This window comes from Microtus ochrogaster, assembly GCF_000317375.1.
Source record: "Microtus ochrogaster isolate Prairie Vole_2 chromosome 14 unlocalized genomic scaffold, MicOch1.0 chr14_random_2, whole genome shotgun sequence".
Taxonomy (NCBI): Eukaryota; Metazoa; Chordata; class Mammalia; order Rodentia; family Cricetidae; genus Microtus; species Microtus ochrogaster.
The window spans coordinates 9,144,058-9,158,553 of record NW_004949097.1 but is presented as its reverse complement, the minus strand read 5'-3'; the positions used below and the strand labels follow the sequence as shown (position 1 = coordinate 9,158,553).

The 14,496-nt window shown below is 43.1% G+C and overlaps 1 protein-coding gene across 1 annotated transcript in view; it reads right to left on the bottom strand.

Annotated features, from left to right (window-relative positions):
• Positions 1-14,335, bottom strand: part of Cmas (cytidine monophosphate N-acetylneuraminic acid synthetase) — a 21,808-nt gene extending 7,473 nt beyond the window's left edge. The window contains exons 1-3 of the mRNA XM_005364575.2: positions 14,010-14,335; positions 2,470-2,612; positions 2,164-2,319 (exon numbers count right to left, since the gene is read on the bottom strand). Of these exons, the coding sequence (XP_005364632.1) occupies positions 2,164-2,319; positions 2,470-2,612; positions 14,010-14,263 (553 nt within the window). The 5' untranslated portion in view covers positions 14,264-14,335. The remainder of the gene's footprint in view (positions 1-2,163; positions 2,320-2,469; positions 2,613-14,009) is intronic.
• Between the last annotated feature and the right edge of the window lie 161 nt (positions 14,336-14,496).

Here is a 14,496-nt window from a genome sequence, read left to right as displayed (position 1 = left end):
TGTATGATGGTGTCTCCTGTCCTACAGCCAGCCCTGTGTGATGGCGTCTCCTGTCCTACAGCCAGCCCTGTGTGATGGCGTCTCCTGTCCTACAGCCAGCCCTGTGTAATGGCATCTCCTGTCCTACAGCCCTGTGTGATGTGGTGTCTCCTACACTGTCTACAGTGGTTGACTGGGGGGCAATTGAAGCTACAAGACCTTCCCATAATTAGCACCATACTGAGCAGTGGACTGGGATTCCAGAGTGAGTCTAGTACAACTTCTCTCTGGACCACCATTATCAGCCCCTTATCTCTGTGTCTCAGCGATGGAGGTAAGTCCTTCCTGAAGGAAAATGTGGGTTCCAGTGTCTGTGGCAGGTGCACACCATACCATGAGATGCCCAGAGAAGCAGAAACAGGAAGGTCACATTCAAGAGGACAAGCAGTAGGAGAAATGACTCAGCGAAAAGAGCAAAAATGCTGAAATTTGCACCAAGAACTTTCTAGTAACTGCCATATGTATACTAAAGACGTAAAAGAAAGATCTTGAAAATGCATAAGCATGGAAATTTCAACAGGGAAAGGAATTCCCCAAAACAAACTCAAATATGCAGACGAGAAATACAACAACAACAACAACCCTGAAGTAATTCAATGATTAAAACTGGCTGAAGGGAGTTAACACCCTCAGGCCACCGGGGATTGCTCAAAAGCAGGCAGAGAAGTAGGGAGAGCAGAGCAGACTGGGAAACACAAACCGGAAACTACTCAAAACTAACAGAATGGATTCCAGACAGAGACAAAGAAAACACTATAGAGCAAAGCAAGGCCAGTGTCTGGGACAGTTTCACTGCTGCTGGCAGTTTTCAGCCTACTGTGGGGGAACTAAGAAAACACTGCCACACAATGGGGGGAGAGAAGACAGGGACTTTATGCGCAGCCCGAGGAAGACGACGTGCTACACTTGCAGAAACAACCGTAGGATGGTGGCTGCAGTGCGGAGAAGAAAGTGCGGAAGACAGAAGACAGCATCTCCATGACAAGTGCAGTGTGTACTTTTCCTTCTATTGGGTGTGTGCACAGGGCTACGATGGTCACACATGTAAGAGCACATGTGTGTGCATGTGGGGGGTGGTGCATAGGACTGCAGGCCCACCCAACATTTGCCTTAGGCATTTTCCTACAGTTCTCTGCACTTCATGTTGTACAGCTGGGTTTGTCAATCAAACCCAGAGATGGCAGACTGACGATGCTAGCCAGCCAACTTTCCCAGGAATCCCCGTCTCTCTTTACAGGAGGCTGCCACACCCACCCATCTTTACACAGGTTTTGGGGATCAGAATGCTGGGCCTCATATGCTGTGGCAAATGCTTTACTAGTCAAGTCATCTCCCCATACCCATGCGATAGGTAAGAGACATTTCAGTTTGGCATGGTTAACACCTGCAGCTTGAGCGGTGCTAGGACCACCATGGTGAAGTGCATATCTACTCTAACAAGGACAGAAAGTGTCACAGAAAATGTGACTTACTGATTATACAACTGACACGGTTAGCAGCTATGATTTTATAAACACGAAACATAACAGAGCCCATGAATTACCAGACTGGTTTAGACACCATCCACCTGCAGCATTCTGCTTCCTGGGGGCTCCGGAGTCATGGTACATGAAAAGATGAAACAGCAGTGCCCAGCACTAACTCTGGCTTATGTGAGGCGCTTGCTCAAGCAATCCCCACTTCCTTAAGGTGGATGACAATTGCTCCTGGGTCTGTCATCTCTTTAACCTAAAATACTGAGCTTACTCAACGGACTCTCACAGCACATCACCCTCAACACTCTGACGTCAGGATTATCCATGCTGCACGAATTTAGTATGGAGGGTTGGTGTGGCTTGGTGTTCATCTGACAGGCCAAGAACCAACACAAAAGGAGCTGATCTAAAACCTGACAAGTCTGCTTTGCCACTAACAGAAACAACCAGGATGTCTAAAGAGGCGGGGGCTGAGTTAGTCTGGTGTTTACCATGTTGCTTTATAACAATGTCTAGACTGGACTAACTGCCACTGCCTCTGCGGCTGTGCACCGAGCACTCTCACTGCTCCTTCGCTCTCCTTACTGCTAATGGTGCTACATCACAAACCAGAACAAAGCCTGACTTTCAGTACAGTGAGCCCAGTTACCTCCTTTCTGAATTTCACTCCACCGAAACTGATGGCGCCTCACAACGGAGAAGACAGAGTCATAGCCTTCTTCTCGGATCATCTCTGCAACTTTCTGAAGGTCCGTGGGATGTAAACATGGAGACGTGGCTTGGATATTCCCCACAATGTCAACCTCTGGAGAAAAACAAAGACAAGCTGTTGCACCCACTCAGTCCCGGTCATCATGCGATACTGAGATCTTAAATGAGATGTTAACCCACATCTTGTGTAATGGTAAACATGGCTACAGATCACATACAATGTAAATCTAGTAGTCAGACTCACCATTGTGATAATTAAGGAATTCTACGATGGCGTCTAGTGAGGTAGAGCTGTCTTTGGACGTTTCAGAACTTCTTCGATGAACCTGTGCCCCAAACTGTTTGGCCACATTTTCAATTTCATCGTGGTCTGTTGAGACCCACACACTGTTTGGACAGTAAAAAGAAAGTTAAATATCCAAGTCACCAGAAGAGACTACCAACAGTAAGACAGAGCTCTGCATTAATGCCCACAACCTGGTGCTGGAAAAGCTTTTTTTTTTTTTGTGCAATTACAGCAATATTAATCTAGACGTCATGGTCCGTGCATGGACCCTCAAGGCTCAGGAGCAGAGTGGGGGTGGAGGTGATGTTTCCAATATTCACATCAGCCCAAGTCACATAGGAAGACCCTGTTTCAAAAACCCACCAACAAAATAAAAAAAAATAAAGATACAAAACAATGCCAAAATAAATGCAATACACCGTCATTTAGAGAGCTCCAGATTATAATTCTATGAACTAGGAAAAAGTGAACTCAGTGTTTTGAAGATGGCCACAGAATAAACAAGATAGCACCAGAAGTCAAATCTAAGGTGAGCTGAAGGTGATTCTACTTTATAGTGCCAATTTAAACACAAACTATCTTCCATACAAGACTAATACATGTGTAGAAATAAACGTGACAGCTTAACTGTGATAGTTTTAAGCTTAGAAGAGAGTAGTATCCAGATGTGCGTGCACAGTGATCAGAAAATCCAACTTCATTTTTAAGACAGTGAGCAGTGGACACCCGAGCAATAACCACTGATGATCTAGACCATGACTGTCTGGGTGGGGAATGTCTACCTGCAGTCACCACAGCACAGCTGCCTGTTTGATTCTGTAAGACCAAGACAGAAAGCAAAGTGCTTCTCTGTAGGGCAAACTCTACTCAAGTCCTGTTTCCGAGCCTTCACAAACTCCCACTCCTAAAAATAGAAGACGTAAATATTACTCGAGTCACAGTGCTTTAATAATGATTGCACGTAGATTTTTCAAGATTTGCAGTCTGTCATGTGCATTTAGTCTTTTCTTTCCTTCCCATTCATTGAGCATTAAGCAAGAGAAAAAGAGTATCCATGCCATATGTCCAAGGTCACCTAAGAAAGTAAGGAAAAATTCCCAACCTCTGGATTTCATTTATTAAGTCCAAACATTCCCTTCAGCAGTTGTAGAAAGTGGATTTAAGGGCTGGGAGATGGTTCTGTAAGAGATTGGGTTTGCTATACAAACATAAGGACTTGAGTTCAAATCAATAGCCCGTATGTTAAAACAGAGCCAGGTGTGGTTGCAAGGTGAAGAACAGAAAGAAGAGGGTGGCAATTGATGATCGCCAGGCTAGCTTCAACTCAGTGAGAGACCCTGTCTCATGGAATAAGAGAATGATACCACAGGACTCTCCTCTGGCTTCTGTGCACTGCCTTCCATGCACATAAATCCCCCCCCCCCATACACACCATAAAGGCACACAACTGAGGATTTAAACAAAAGGAGAAGTGTTGTGAGATATTTGATTACACTGTGTAAAGATATGTCACTGTGATTGGCTTAATAATCTCTATGTAATTATTTGGGAGCTGGCTTGTGGGAGAGAAAAAGACACATTCATTACACATGGTGCCCAATGTGGGTCTCCAGATGAAGTGTTATCTATTATTCTTTATCAATAAAAACTCAGGCATCAGATATTGGGTTAAGAACCTGACTGATCAGAAAAGCAGGAACGAAGCAACCAATAACCTCCTCTCTCCTTCCTTAATCCAAAAAAGGGCTGAGACTCTAAGTTCCAATCCTACTACTTTCTGTGTCTCTCTATCTGTCCTTAGTTCTCCAAAATCTCTATGGTTAATTTTGGTCAGCTAGTAGCTTGCACTGTCCTCTGATTCAAAGTAAACTGTATAGTCAGTCTTGGGGGGTGTCAAAATGTCATCAAAATATTTCACAAATGGTTGAGGGTATAGGGCCAGAAGGACAGAGAGGAAAATTAAGGCCACATGTGGCTAGTATAGCAATGAATTTATGGGGACATGATTTGTTACAGCAATGAAAAACACAGATTAACATTCCTCCAATCTCAGGAGTAAACCATAAAAGAAGTTATTATCAAGAACAGCCAGATTGTTCAGGTTGTACATAAGCAGAGAACAATAATAGTTGGTCTTTAAAAGGTAGCAACAGTCCTACCTTTAAAATGGTTAACTGATAAACCTGTCTGGGAGAACTCTCAATATGTAGAAAGAGTTTTTTTTAAATATTGAAACTGCTGAACTTTTTCCAGATGATTCAGAATCAGCTTTGTTATTCATTCAATTACAAGAAATAATCAGAAACAGAAATGATCTCTTGTATATATAGCACATATCAGATCTCATACTGGTCTAGAGGGACCTCTAGCACAAAGTAATGTTTAAATTGATCAGTTATTGGTAGGAAATATGCAAACACCATATTAACAGCAAAGGTTTGAAGAAAAGTTTCTCTATCATGTAGCAAGAAGGCAAAGAAACGTTAAGGGAATGTCTTACTTGTTCTCTGTGTAACCAAACTCCACTACCTGCAGGAAGTAACTCAAAGGTTACTCAAAAAAAAAAAAATAAAATTTTACAAATAAATGAATTTCATTTTGCAGAGATTAGAAAATGAAAATATATACACCATACCATAGATGCATATTCAGTATTTCAATGGGCAGCTGATTTGAGTTCTGAAAAGGCTGATTCTGTAATTATACACTTATTAGAAGTTTATGGCCATCACGGGGATACCTGTACAAATTAAGACTGACAATACTCCAGCATATGTCTCTAGTAAAATGAAGGATTTTTGCATATTATAACATAAAGCATATTACAGGTATACCACACAATTCCACAGAGCAAGCAGTTATAGAAAGATCTAATCAAACTCTAAAAGATATTCTTAATAAAAGGAAAGGGGCAATAAATACCCCAAGAGATAGACTGAACAATGCTTTATCAACTTTAAATTTTTAAAATGCTAATGAGAAAGGAATGACAGCTGTGAAGAGAAATTGAATAGTACGAAAAATCCTGCTGAATTAAATCAGTCTGTATACTTTAAAGATGTGTTGACCTCAGAATGGAAACCAGAATATGTGTTACACTGCAGAAGAGATTTTGCTTTTGTTTCCACAGAAGAAAAGCTATGGATACCATCAAAATTGAAAGGATTAGATTTGAACAGAAGAGACCTCCTGATTAGAAGAGATAATAGTTCATCAAATAGCATGACCATTCAGTCTAAACTAACTTATAAGACTAACAAATGCCTTTCATTTGATCTGATATAAGCTGCCAAAAGGAGATTCCCCAAAGTTAGGGTTAGGTAGGGTTTTGTTTTTGTTTTTCTAAGAGAATAAAGACATCCAAGTAAGGAATCTGAATACCACTGGAAAAATGAAATATCTGGAAAAAAAAAGCATGAATCATCCAGAGAAAATGTCCCAAAGAAAACAGTAAATGGCCTAATGATGCAGCACATCTCCATTAGAATAAAGTTTTATAAATCTTCCCAAATATTTATCTCTGCTCTTCTCTTTAGACATAAAAGGCGAATAGTCCTTTTGTAGTCCCTGTTCAATTAAAATTTAAAGCTAGCTTTGGGGTTGGGAATGTGGTTCTCCCCCTCTTTTAACCCAAGCATGTTTGTTAAAGGAAAGTCCAAAATATCTTGTCTCATGTCAGAGAAGCCACCTGGTATGGGACAGAAGAAAAATCCCAATTAAGGAACTATTCTACTGCCACTAATCTTACAATCCTTTGGTTTTACTTTGACTAAAAATTACCTTAAGGTATAAATATTATCTCAAATTTTATAAGATATATATATGTATATAGATATACATTTAAATTTTCTGTCAAGATATTAATGATCATATAGAGTACTAACTAATTCTAGAAAAAGGCTTCATCTAGCTTCCTGTTTATGATTTAGGGTTTGAGTCTAAATCAGGTAACTAGGAATTAAGTTTGTATACTCCTAATGTACTTAACAAATTGTGGTTCTTTAACCTGAGATCTGCATATGACATTTAAAATGTTTAATTTTTCTGCAATGGGCCATCACCATTCCTAACAATGACCTCTGAAGTCTCCACAAGGATGACTCAACCTGGACTGTGGTAACGCCACTAAGCTGGCAAACACCACCCAAAGATCAGCTTTGGACTGCAAACTGCTCAGGATTATTTCAAGATAACTAGCCAAGATGGTCCAGCCTCAAAGACTGCTCAAGCCAGGACTTCAGATAAGCCCTGCTGCACTTTCCCATCACACAGAGACTGAACAACAGATAGCACTCTCAGGACTTGACCATTATCTCAATTTTCTCAGGGTCTCCTAAAGATGCAGTCACCTTCAGACAACAGAAACCAGTCCAGAAAACATGACACCCACATTCCCAAGAGGTGGGATGGATGTGTTTTGGTTGTTTGGTAGATTATGGATGTTTACTATTCTTTAGGTGGGTTGACTTAAGTTGTTAACGGTCATAGTCAAGGAGGAAACTAAGCAAAGAAGATTAGATTCAGGGATCTCATTCTGAAAAGAAAAGGAGGATATAGGAATATAGGATAAAAGGTAGAATATAGGATCCACTTTAAAACCAAAAAAAAGGTAACTATTAGTCTTAAGTTTTTTACACTGGTATAAATTTTTGCATATTGATACAAATGTAAGGTTATTCTGTTATACTGTATATATATATTTCTATTCTCATTTAAAGTATTTTTGTATATTGATACAAATTTAAGGTTATTTTTGTTAAAACACACTATACATATGTTTATACTATTGTTTAAGGTATTGTATCTGTACAACTCAATTAACAATGTAATGTAAATTTCTAGTCCTTGAAAGTTATTATTAAAAATTATTTAGGATAATAAAGAAATGCAGGTTAGTTTTCAGTTACTTATAACAATCAAATTTGTAGTCATGTTAGGTATGTTTTCAAGGTCTGAGATGTATTTTAGATGGATAGGTGGTCCTCAAACACTTCAGAGACCTACAGAATATGGTAATATTTAAGATGTTTTAATAACATAAGGCTTTTCATGACTATGAGACACATTTATCCCTGGCATCACCAGTGTACTTCAGAGAAAATGATGGGAATTGAAGAAACTCTATATGGAATTTATTTTCTTTGTGGCAAAGATTAGCACTGAGCAAAAACTGCCCTTGCTTCAACTGCTGACAATATGCTGTCCAAACTTGACAAGCTGAATTTTGCCACGATAAGGTAGGACAGTCCTTCAAAATTCTTGCTTCACAAAAAAAGTCTGTCAAAAACTATAGGCTTGTAGGCTGATGATGGATGCCCCAATGTGACACAAGAATCTTGGGTGACTGGCTAGGCAGAAGACTCTGTAGTTTCTACAGCTTTAGAAGTTGTTTGTTCTGAATTTCCCCTTTACTTAGGTAATATTATATCTTTCTTGGGTCTTTGATGGGGTTGAAGGCTAAATGATTATAGTTTTACAGTTTTCCTTGTTATCAATTTTTTAAAAAAAAATTACAAAAGAAAGATGTAAAGTTTAAAAGGCTGAGAAACATAAAAGCTTAAGTTGTTTATCTAAGAAAATGTTTTGAGGTTTAAAAATATAGTTTTAGAGTGGTAATACAAGTTATGATAAAGTGGTTTAGGTATAAAACTTTGGACTCATCAAGAAAAGAGAGATAATAGAGTATTTTCTCTGAAATAGCCAAATACAAATGACCTGGATATGCAAATGAAATTCTTACCTGAAATTTGTTCTTATTGTATTTAGTTTCACTATGACAGAGTTAACCCTACCTTTTTTACTTAGACAAAAAGGAGGAAATACTGAAAGATATTTGCTTACACTGTGTAAAGATATGTCAATATGACTGGTTTAATGAAAGGTTAAACAGTCAACAGGTAGGCAGGAAATATTGGCAGACTTCTGAACAGAGAGCTCTGTGAAAAAGTAAGGGGGAGTTGCCAGCTGGATATAGAGGAAGCTGGACATGCAGGAGGAGAAATAAAAGTCACAAACTATGTGGCAGTGCATAGATTGATAGAAATGGATTAATTTAAGTTATAAGAGCTAGTTAAAAACAAGCCAAAGCTAAGGCCGAATTTTCATAGTTAATAAGAAATCTTGTCATTGTTTGGGAGCTAGCTGGTGGGACAGAGAAAGATTTGCTACAGATAAAGTCAGTAAGCCCCCATTTCTTTTTCTCAAAAGAAGCCTGGTAACCAACTTGGCTACAGGCTAGTGGTCATGTCTTTGGCACTTACTCATGGTAGTTGATGCAAAGGAAAGGCACTCATGATTTTATTCTGCACTGTAAATAGTTTGGTAACAGATTATTTATTTACTTATTTAATTATTATTTTTGGCAACAGTATATAACCAAGTGAAACACCAATGAAGGAACTGCAATGGACTTTGAAAATGAAGGTGGAGGGGATGAACCAAATGAAAGCACACATCTCCTGGCATTTAGTTTACAGCTGAAGAACAACTGAGTGATGACTCATTCAACTTGGAGGTTTTAGAGATCTTTTTTTAAATGTTTGCAAGATAAATTAAAAACAAAAATGATGAATCTGTCAGCTTGTCTCCCTTTTATCTTTCTCTCATCCCTTTTTTCTTGAAATGTGTTTCTTGATCTGTTGTCCCAGGCACCACACTGGACCCTGGGGTATGACAGCTAATGCAGGGCAGTCTCTTTTCTCAAACTCTTGGCCTTTCATTAGAGACGGGCCCATGCAATGCTGTAATTCCTGTTAAACCGTCAGAGAGGCATGAGAACCAACTAAGTAAGAATGCTCCTTCTAATGCCTTTCCTTCCCCCACACCCTTTACAGTCCTTGTTGACTACCATGCACTCGACTGTGTTTGAGGAATGAATGGAAGGTGGGTGGTTTCAGGGCAGCGGCAGCTCCAGCACAATGGCGGTGATGACTGCACGTACGCCTATGGCTAAAGGCATTAAATATAAGTCACTGCCACAGAAAGAAGAGGGAAACTGCTAGTTTCTCAAAGCACTGAAACAGAAGAGGTAATAAAGGACTGCACACTGGCTCAAAGCTTTGTGCATGTCATGTGTGACAGCAGCACTGGGGACAGGAACACAGCACATACAACACACTTAACACAATGGTCCTCTCTACTAAAGGGACCAGGCGGACAGATCTCTCTTTGGTTGAGGGGTATCAGGGAAATGGGCAAAAGTTAAAGATGAACAAGAATGACCAGACAGGCCAAACACAACTCTGGGAGAGAAAATGTCAAGGTCCAAGGGAACGGCTTTAGCCTGGTAGGAGTCACACTCTACCTCACTCCACACACAGAGCATCAGCCATGGTGCCTGTGCAGTTATTTTCAACCACAGAGGGTCATTTCAGGGGCAATAACAGAGCCCAGGGCCCTCATAAATCTTAAGTCCTCAGGCTTACAAGTGAAACAAAAATGTATGTTGATTTTCACCGTGTTGTACAAGATTCAAAAGATCAACCTGCTATCAGCTTTGCTCATAACACCGCTCATGCTTGGTTGAAAAATCAAGACTCTTCCAAAGATGAGAGGAATGGTTCTCTAGTGAACACGCTCACCTGCCTTTGGGGGACTGCCAGCCATCTTAGCAGCAGAGTTTAGTAACCTGGAAAAGTTCTGTTAAATTCCATCATATACGTGCAGGCTGAGCCAAAGCAGGGCCTTGAACAAAATTCCCAGTCTCCTCTGGTCCTGAAAAACTCACAGAAGGCTGCTCTAAGTTTCTACCCACTCCTTTGCAAAGGAAGACACGTGAGAGCTGCAGGGAGGGGGATGCTCCAAAGCCCTCCAAGGGTCCCACAGAGCCAGTTCAATTCCAATCTATACATTTTAATTGAGGATCTAAGATACATGGGTCACCAGAATGAGCAGGGCAGTGTCTCCTCCTCACTGTTTATAATGTCCTACTGATGAATGGCCACATTTCTTCATGGACAGTGCACTGGCCACTTTTATTACACACAGACTCAGAACTGAGACTTTACAGCAAAGGCCATCTGTCCTGAAAACCGGCAACGCACAGTGTGTGGCCCCATCTAGAAAAAGTCTGCAGAGAGCTGAAAGACACAATAAAGACATGCTTCCACTAACTGTTTAAAGTCAAAGTCCGCAGAAAGCTGAAAGACACAATAAAGACATGCTTCCACTAACTGTTTAAAGTCAAAGGGCTGTCAAGGCATTTTCAGGGTTACTAATTCTCAGTTTATAAGCAAGGGAACCATGGCCCAAGGGAAGTAACAGATTGTTCCATAGGAGGTAGGAAAATATATATACAAGGAAAACTCAGTGTTACACCAGGGCGGAGCACACATCATCTCCCTTAATCCTCAAGGAACCTCTCTCTCAGATATACATTCAAGTACATCCTGTAGGGGAAATGTTGGGGTACAGAAAGGCTATGGTATCATGGTTACCACTGTGGTCTGCACCACCCCACCCCACACTGCTGGCCCCAAACTGGGGCACACACGGCAAATACAGGACTACTGGTCAAAGCGGTCAGCAGAGACTGATGGAAGCAGTACTGGTCTATTGCCTTCTATTACCCACTTCATCCTGGCAGGTCCCTAGAGGCTGCCCAGAGGCAGCTCAAAGGAACACACATCACCTTCCAGACCAGCAACGCCTCACATCCTACATGCAAAGAGGACTATGTCCTACGGAATGGAAGACCACGTCCTATACAGATGGAGGACTGCTACAGAGAAGCTGATTCTTCTGAAACTGATCACTCTTGATGGGAGCTGTGTTGTTTCCTCACTTTATGGATGCAGTGTGCAGGGGCTGGGGCACACAAATGCCTCAGTGTATGCAGGAGTCTGTTCTCTCCTTCCACTGTGAAGATTCATTCTGTAAGGGAGGATTTTAAGGTTTATGAGCCCATCATGATCTCGCTGGAGCAAACAGTCCATTCTACTAAAAGTACTGCATCTTCTCAGGTGAGTAGGTTATAAGGGGGCCGAAGTTAGGAATGTGGCCTTAACTGCCAGAGACTATGGTCATGTGTGCAGAGGCTGGTGGTTCTCATGACACTCTGCTTGACATCAGAAAGGGACAGCGTGTCCAGAAACAAGGAATTGAAAATTCTTGTGGCAGAGCATATCACCCCCAGGCACTACTTTAAGGTCATTACAATAGGGATATCTTCCGACACCACACATATGGCTGTGTTCTGCGTGCTTCTCAGCTGTGGTGGTTACAGTGAGAAGAGAACTGGAGGGAAGATTTGTTCTGACCCACTTTCTGAGGTCGAACACCGTGGCCTGTGCTAAGGTAGAGTATCATGGTGGAGAAGGCTCTGTGGAGCAGAGAGACACGACCCATGGCGGCCAGGAAGTTCGGAGACAGAGAAGGACTTGGACTACATGATTCCTGGCACACACTAGCAGGTGTGTTTTTCAGTGTTTGTCTTACTTTATTCCCCAAAGAATTAACGCTAAGGACAGCCTTGCCTGCAAAGGAACCTGTCAAAGACCAGCATCAGCCACATCAACTCCTATCTGTTACCTTTCTTCAGGTTTACAAGGACCAGGAATGCCTGCTGATGACTGCCGACATCTGCATGTCAAAGCATCCAGGGAATCGACAGGCAGGAAAATGCACCACCATCCAGTGCCCACTTGACCAGAGCTAAAGGCAGACTCCTCAGAAGCCCTGCATGAGCTTTATAGTGCCACCTCCAGAGAGACGGAACAGGGGTGACAATATGCCATCTTCCACCTGCTGGCCTGTGGTCAATAAGTCTTTCTCTTCCTGTCAGTGTCTGTGGCTGCTGGTGGCTCTACAGCAGGCAAGCAGGGCTGCATCTGTCATGATTCCAGTTAGACTGGCTCCAGCTGGCTCAGGACAGAGCAGGACCCGTCACACAGTAGGTAGACAGCGTTTGCTGAATACAAGATCTGTTGTCCTTAACCCTAATTACTGTACTTAAAGGACACCCTCTTCTGTATGTGTATGTTCCTGTTTGTGTGGGTGCAGGTATGAGTGCCACGGTATGTGTGGAGGTCACAGGGCAACCTCAGGGATTGGTCCTCACCCTTCACCTTGAGACAGGATCTCTTCTGTTCTTCCCTGGATACAGCAGGCTGGCTGGCCCACAAGTTCCCAGATGCCCTTTCTCCACCTCCTGCCTTGCTGTAATTAGATGCACGCAAAGTCCCTACCTGGGTTTTACGTGGATTCAGGGAATTAAACTCAGTTTCTCAAGCTTGCAAGGCAAGCCCTCTACCCACTCCCCTGCTCAGAGACTGTGTATGTGTGGATATCTGCATGTGAGGGGAAGGGCCAGAGACCAGAAAGGGGTATCGGATCTCCTGGCACTGAACTTTCAGGCAGCTGTGAGCTACCCAACAGTGGTGCTGGGAGCTGAACTTGGGTCCTCTGGAAGAACAGAGCATGTCCTCCAGCACCGGGCCATTTCCCCAATTCTGCCATTACCCTTTATGAGTCCACTTTAAAAGTTATTTCCTGACGTGTGACCTGAATCATAAACAATAACTTTGCTCTCAATCTACTGTCAAAATGACTTTGATCTCTCTTCCCTTGCATGAATGTAAGATCTTACTTTCCCACTGTGGCCTATACACACTCTCACTTCCCTGCAGTCTGTATTCTGAGAGGGTTAAAAACACAAAAGCCAAAACCAAACCTGACCTCCATATGGGATAGAACTGTGCACGGGCCATCTTGCTATTTCTTGAGTACAGCAAAAAGTGGGGCTATAAAAATGTTTACCGAACTGAACCAACTCCCCAGTACTCCCCTATCTCTGCTTTGCACACTTCCTATTACATGTTATTTTCAGAATGCCAGTCCTATTTGCTTGGCTCCACCCAGAGCTTCCTTTGGGTTTAAACACACAGAAAATTAATAAATGTATACCTTCTGCTATCTCAGTTTTAAACGAAGTTGGTAGGATGAAAAAATCTGCCTATGTAATATGGAGAATTAATAGTCTTCAGAATCAATCATCTTAAAATTCAAACCATTAGAAGGCAGCAATAAATAAAAGCACAATTAGGCATGTGCATTTAAATTTATTTTTGGCAAAGGATTTTATCTTCCTTCTTTGATGAATGGCATCAACTTGCAACTCCTGATCAATCTGGTAGAAGCCAAAATGATGCAGAAATAAAACGGCCATTAGTGAGGCCAAAGTTCAAGAGGTGGGTGAAAGCCATTCACACCCATGAAACAGTCATACCTCGTACACACGTAGGAAGCTTCCCGCATAGTGCTGACTCACAGCCTCACAGCTAGAGTATTTTCTTTTTTTTTTCAAAGGTGGGGGAAGACTCTCCAGGCTGTCAAGCCCCAACTCTGGACTCCATTCATGCATCTGCTGCCTCCCTGGCCTTGCAGCGCCCGACAGTCAGCGCAGCCCAGAGGTGACAGGTGCCCATCAGCAGGGGCCGTCCAGGGTCAGGCCTGGGGACCCCGACCCCCGACCCCCGGACCCCGCTCCCGCACATGCGCACCTCTGGAAGACCCCCGCATCCAGGGCCGCGCGCAGGACCCAGCCAATGAGCGGAACCCCCGCCAGGCGCTTGATGTTCTTCAGCGGGATGCCTTTGCTGCCGCCGCGGGCCAGCACTAGCGCCGCCAGATGCGGCGGCTTCTCCAGGCCGCGCCCCGCGCCCCGGCTGCGCTGCAGCTTCGGGGGCCGGCCCCGGGACGGCCGTCCACGCGGGGCGGGCACCGACGTGGCGGCCCCCTTCTCCAGCGCGTCCATCTTCCTCCCACGCCGCCGCCCCAACGGCTCCACATCCGGGAGCTCGGCACCGCCGACTCCACTCGGTACCGCCCGCCTGCTGTGGCAGCTGAAAGCCCCGCCCACGGCCCGCCCCGCCCTTGGGGCACGCCGGGAATTGTAGTCCGCTGCGCCCCCCGTCCCGGGGTTGGACCGCCTAGGCAGGCTCAGAGAGAGAGAGAGAGAGAGAGAGAGAGAGAGAGAGAGAGAGAGAG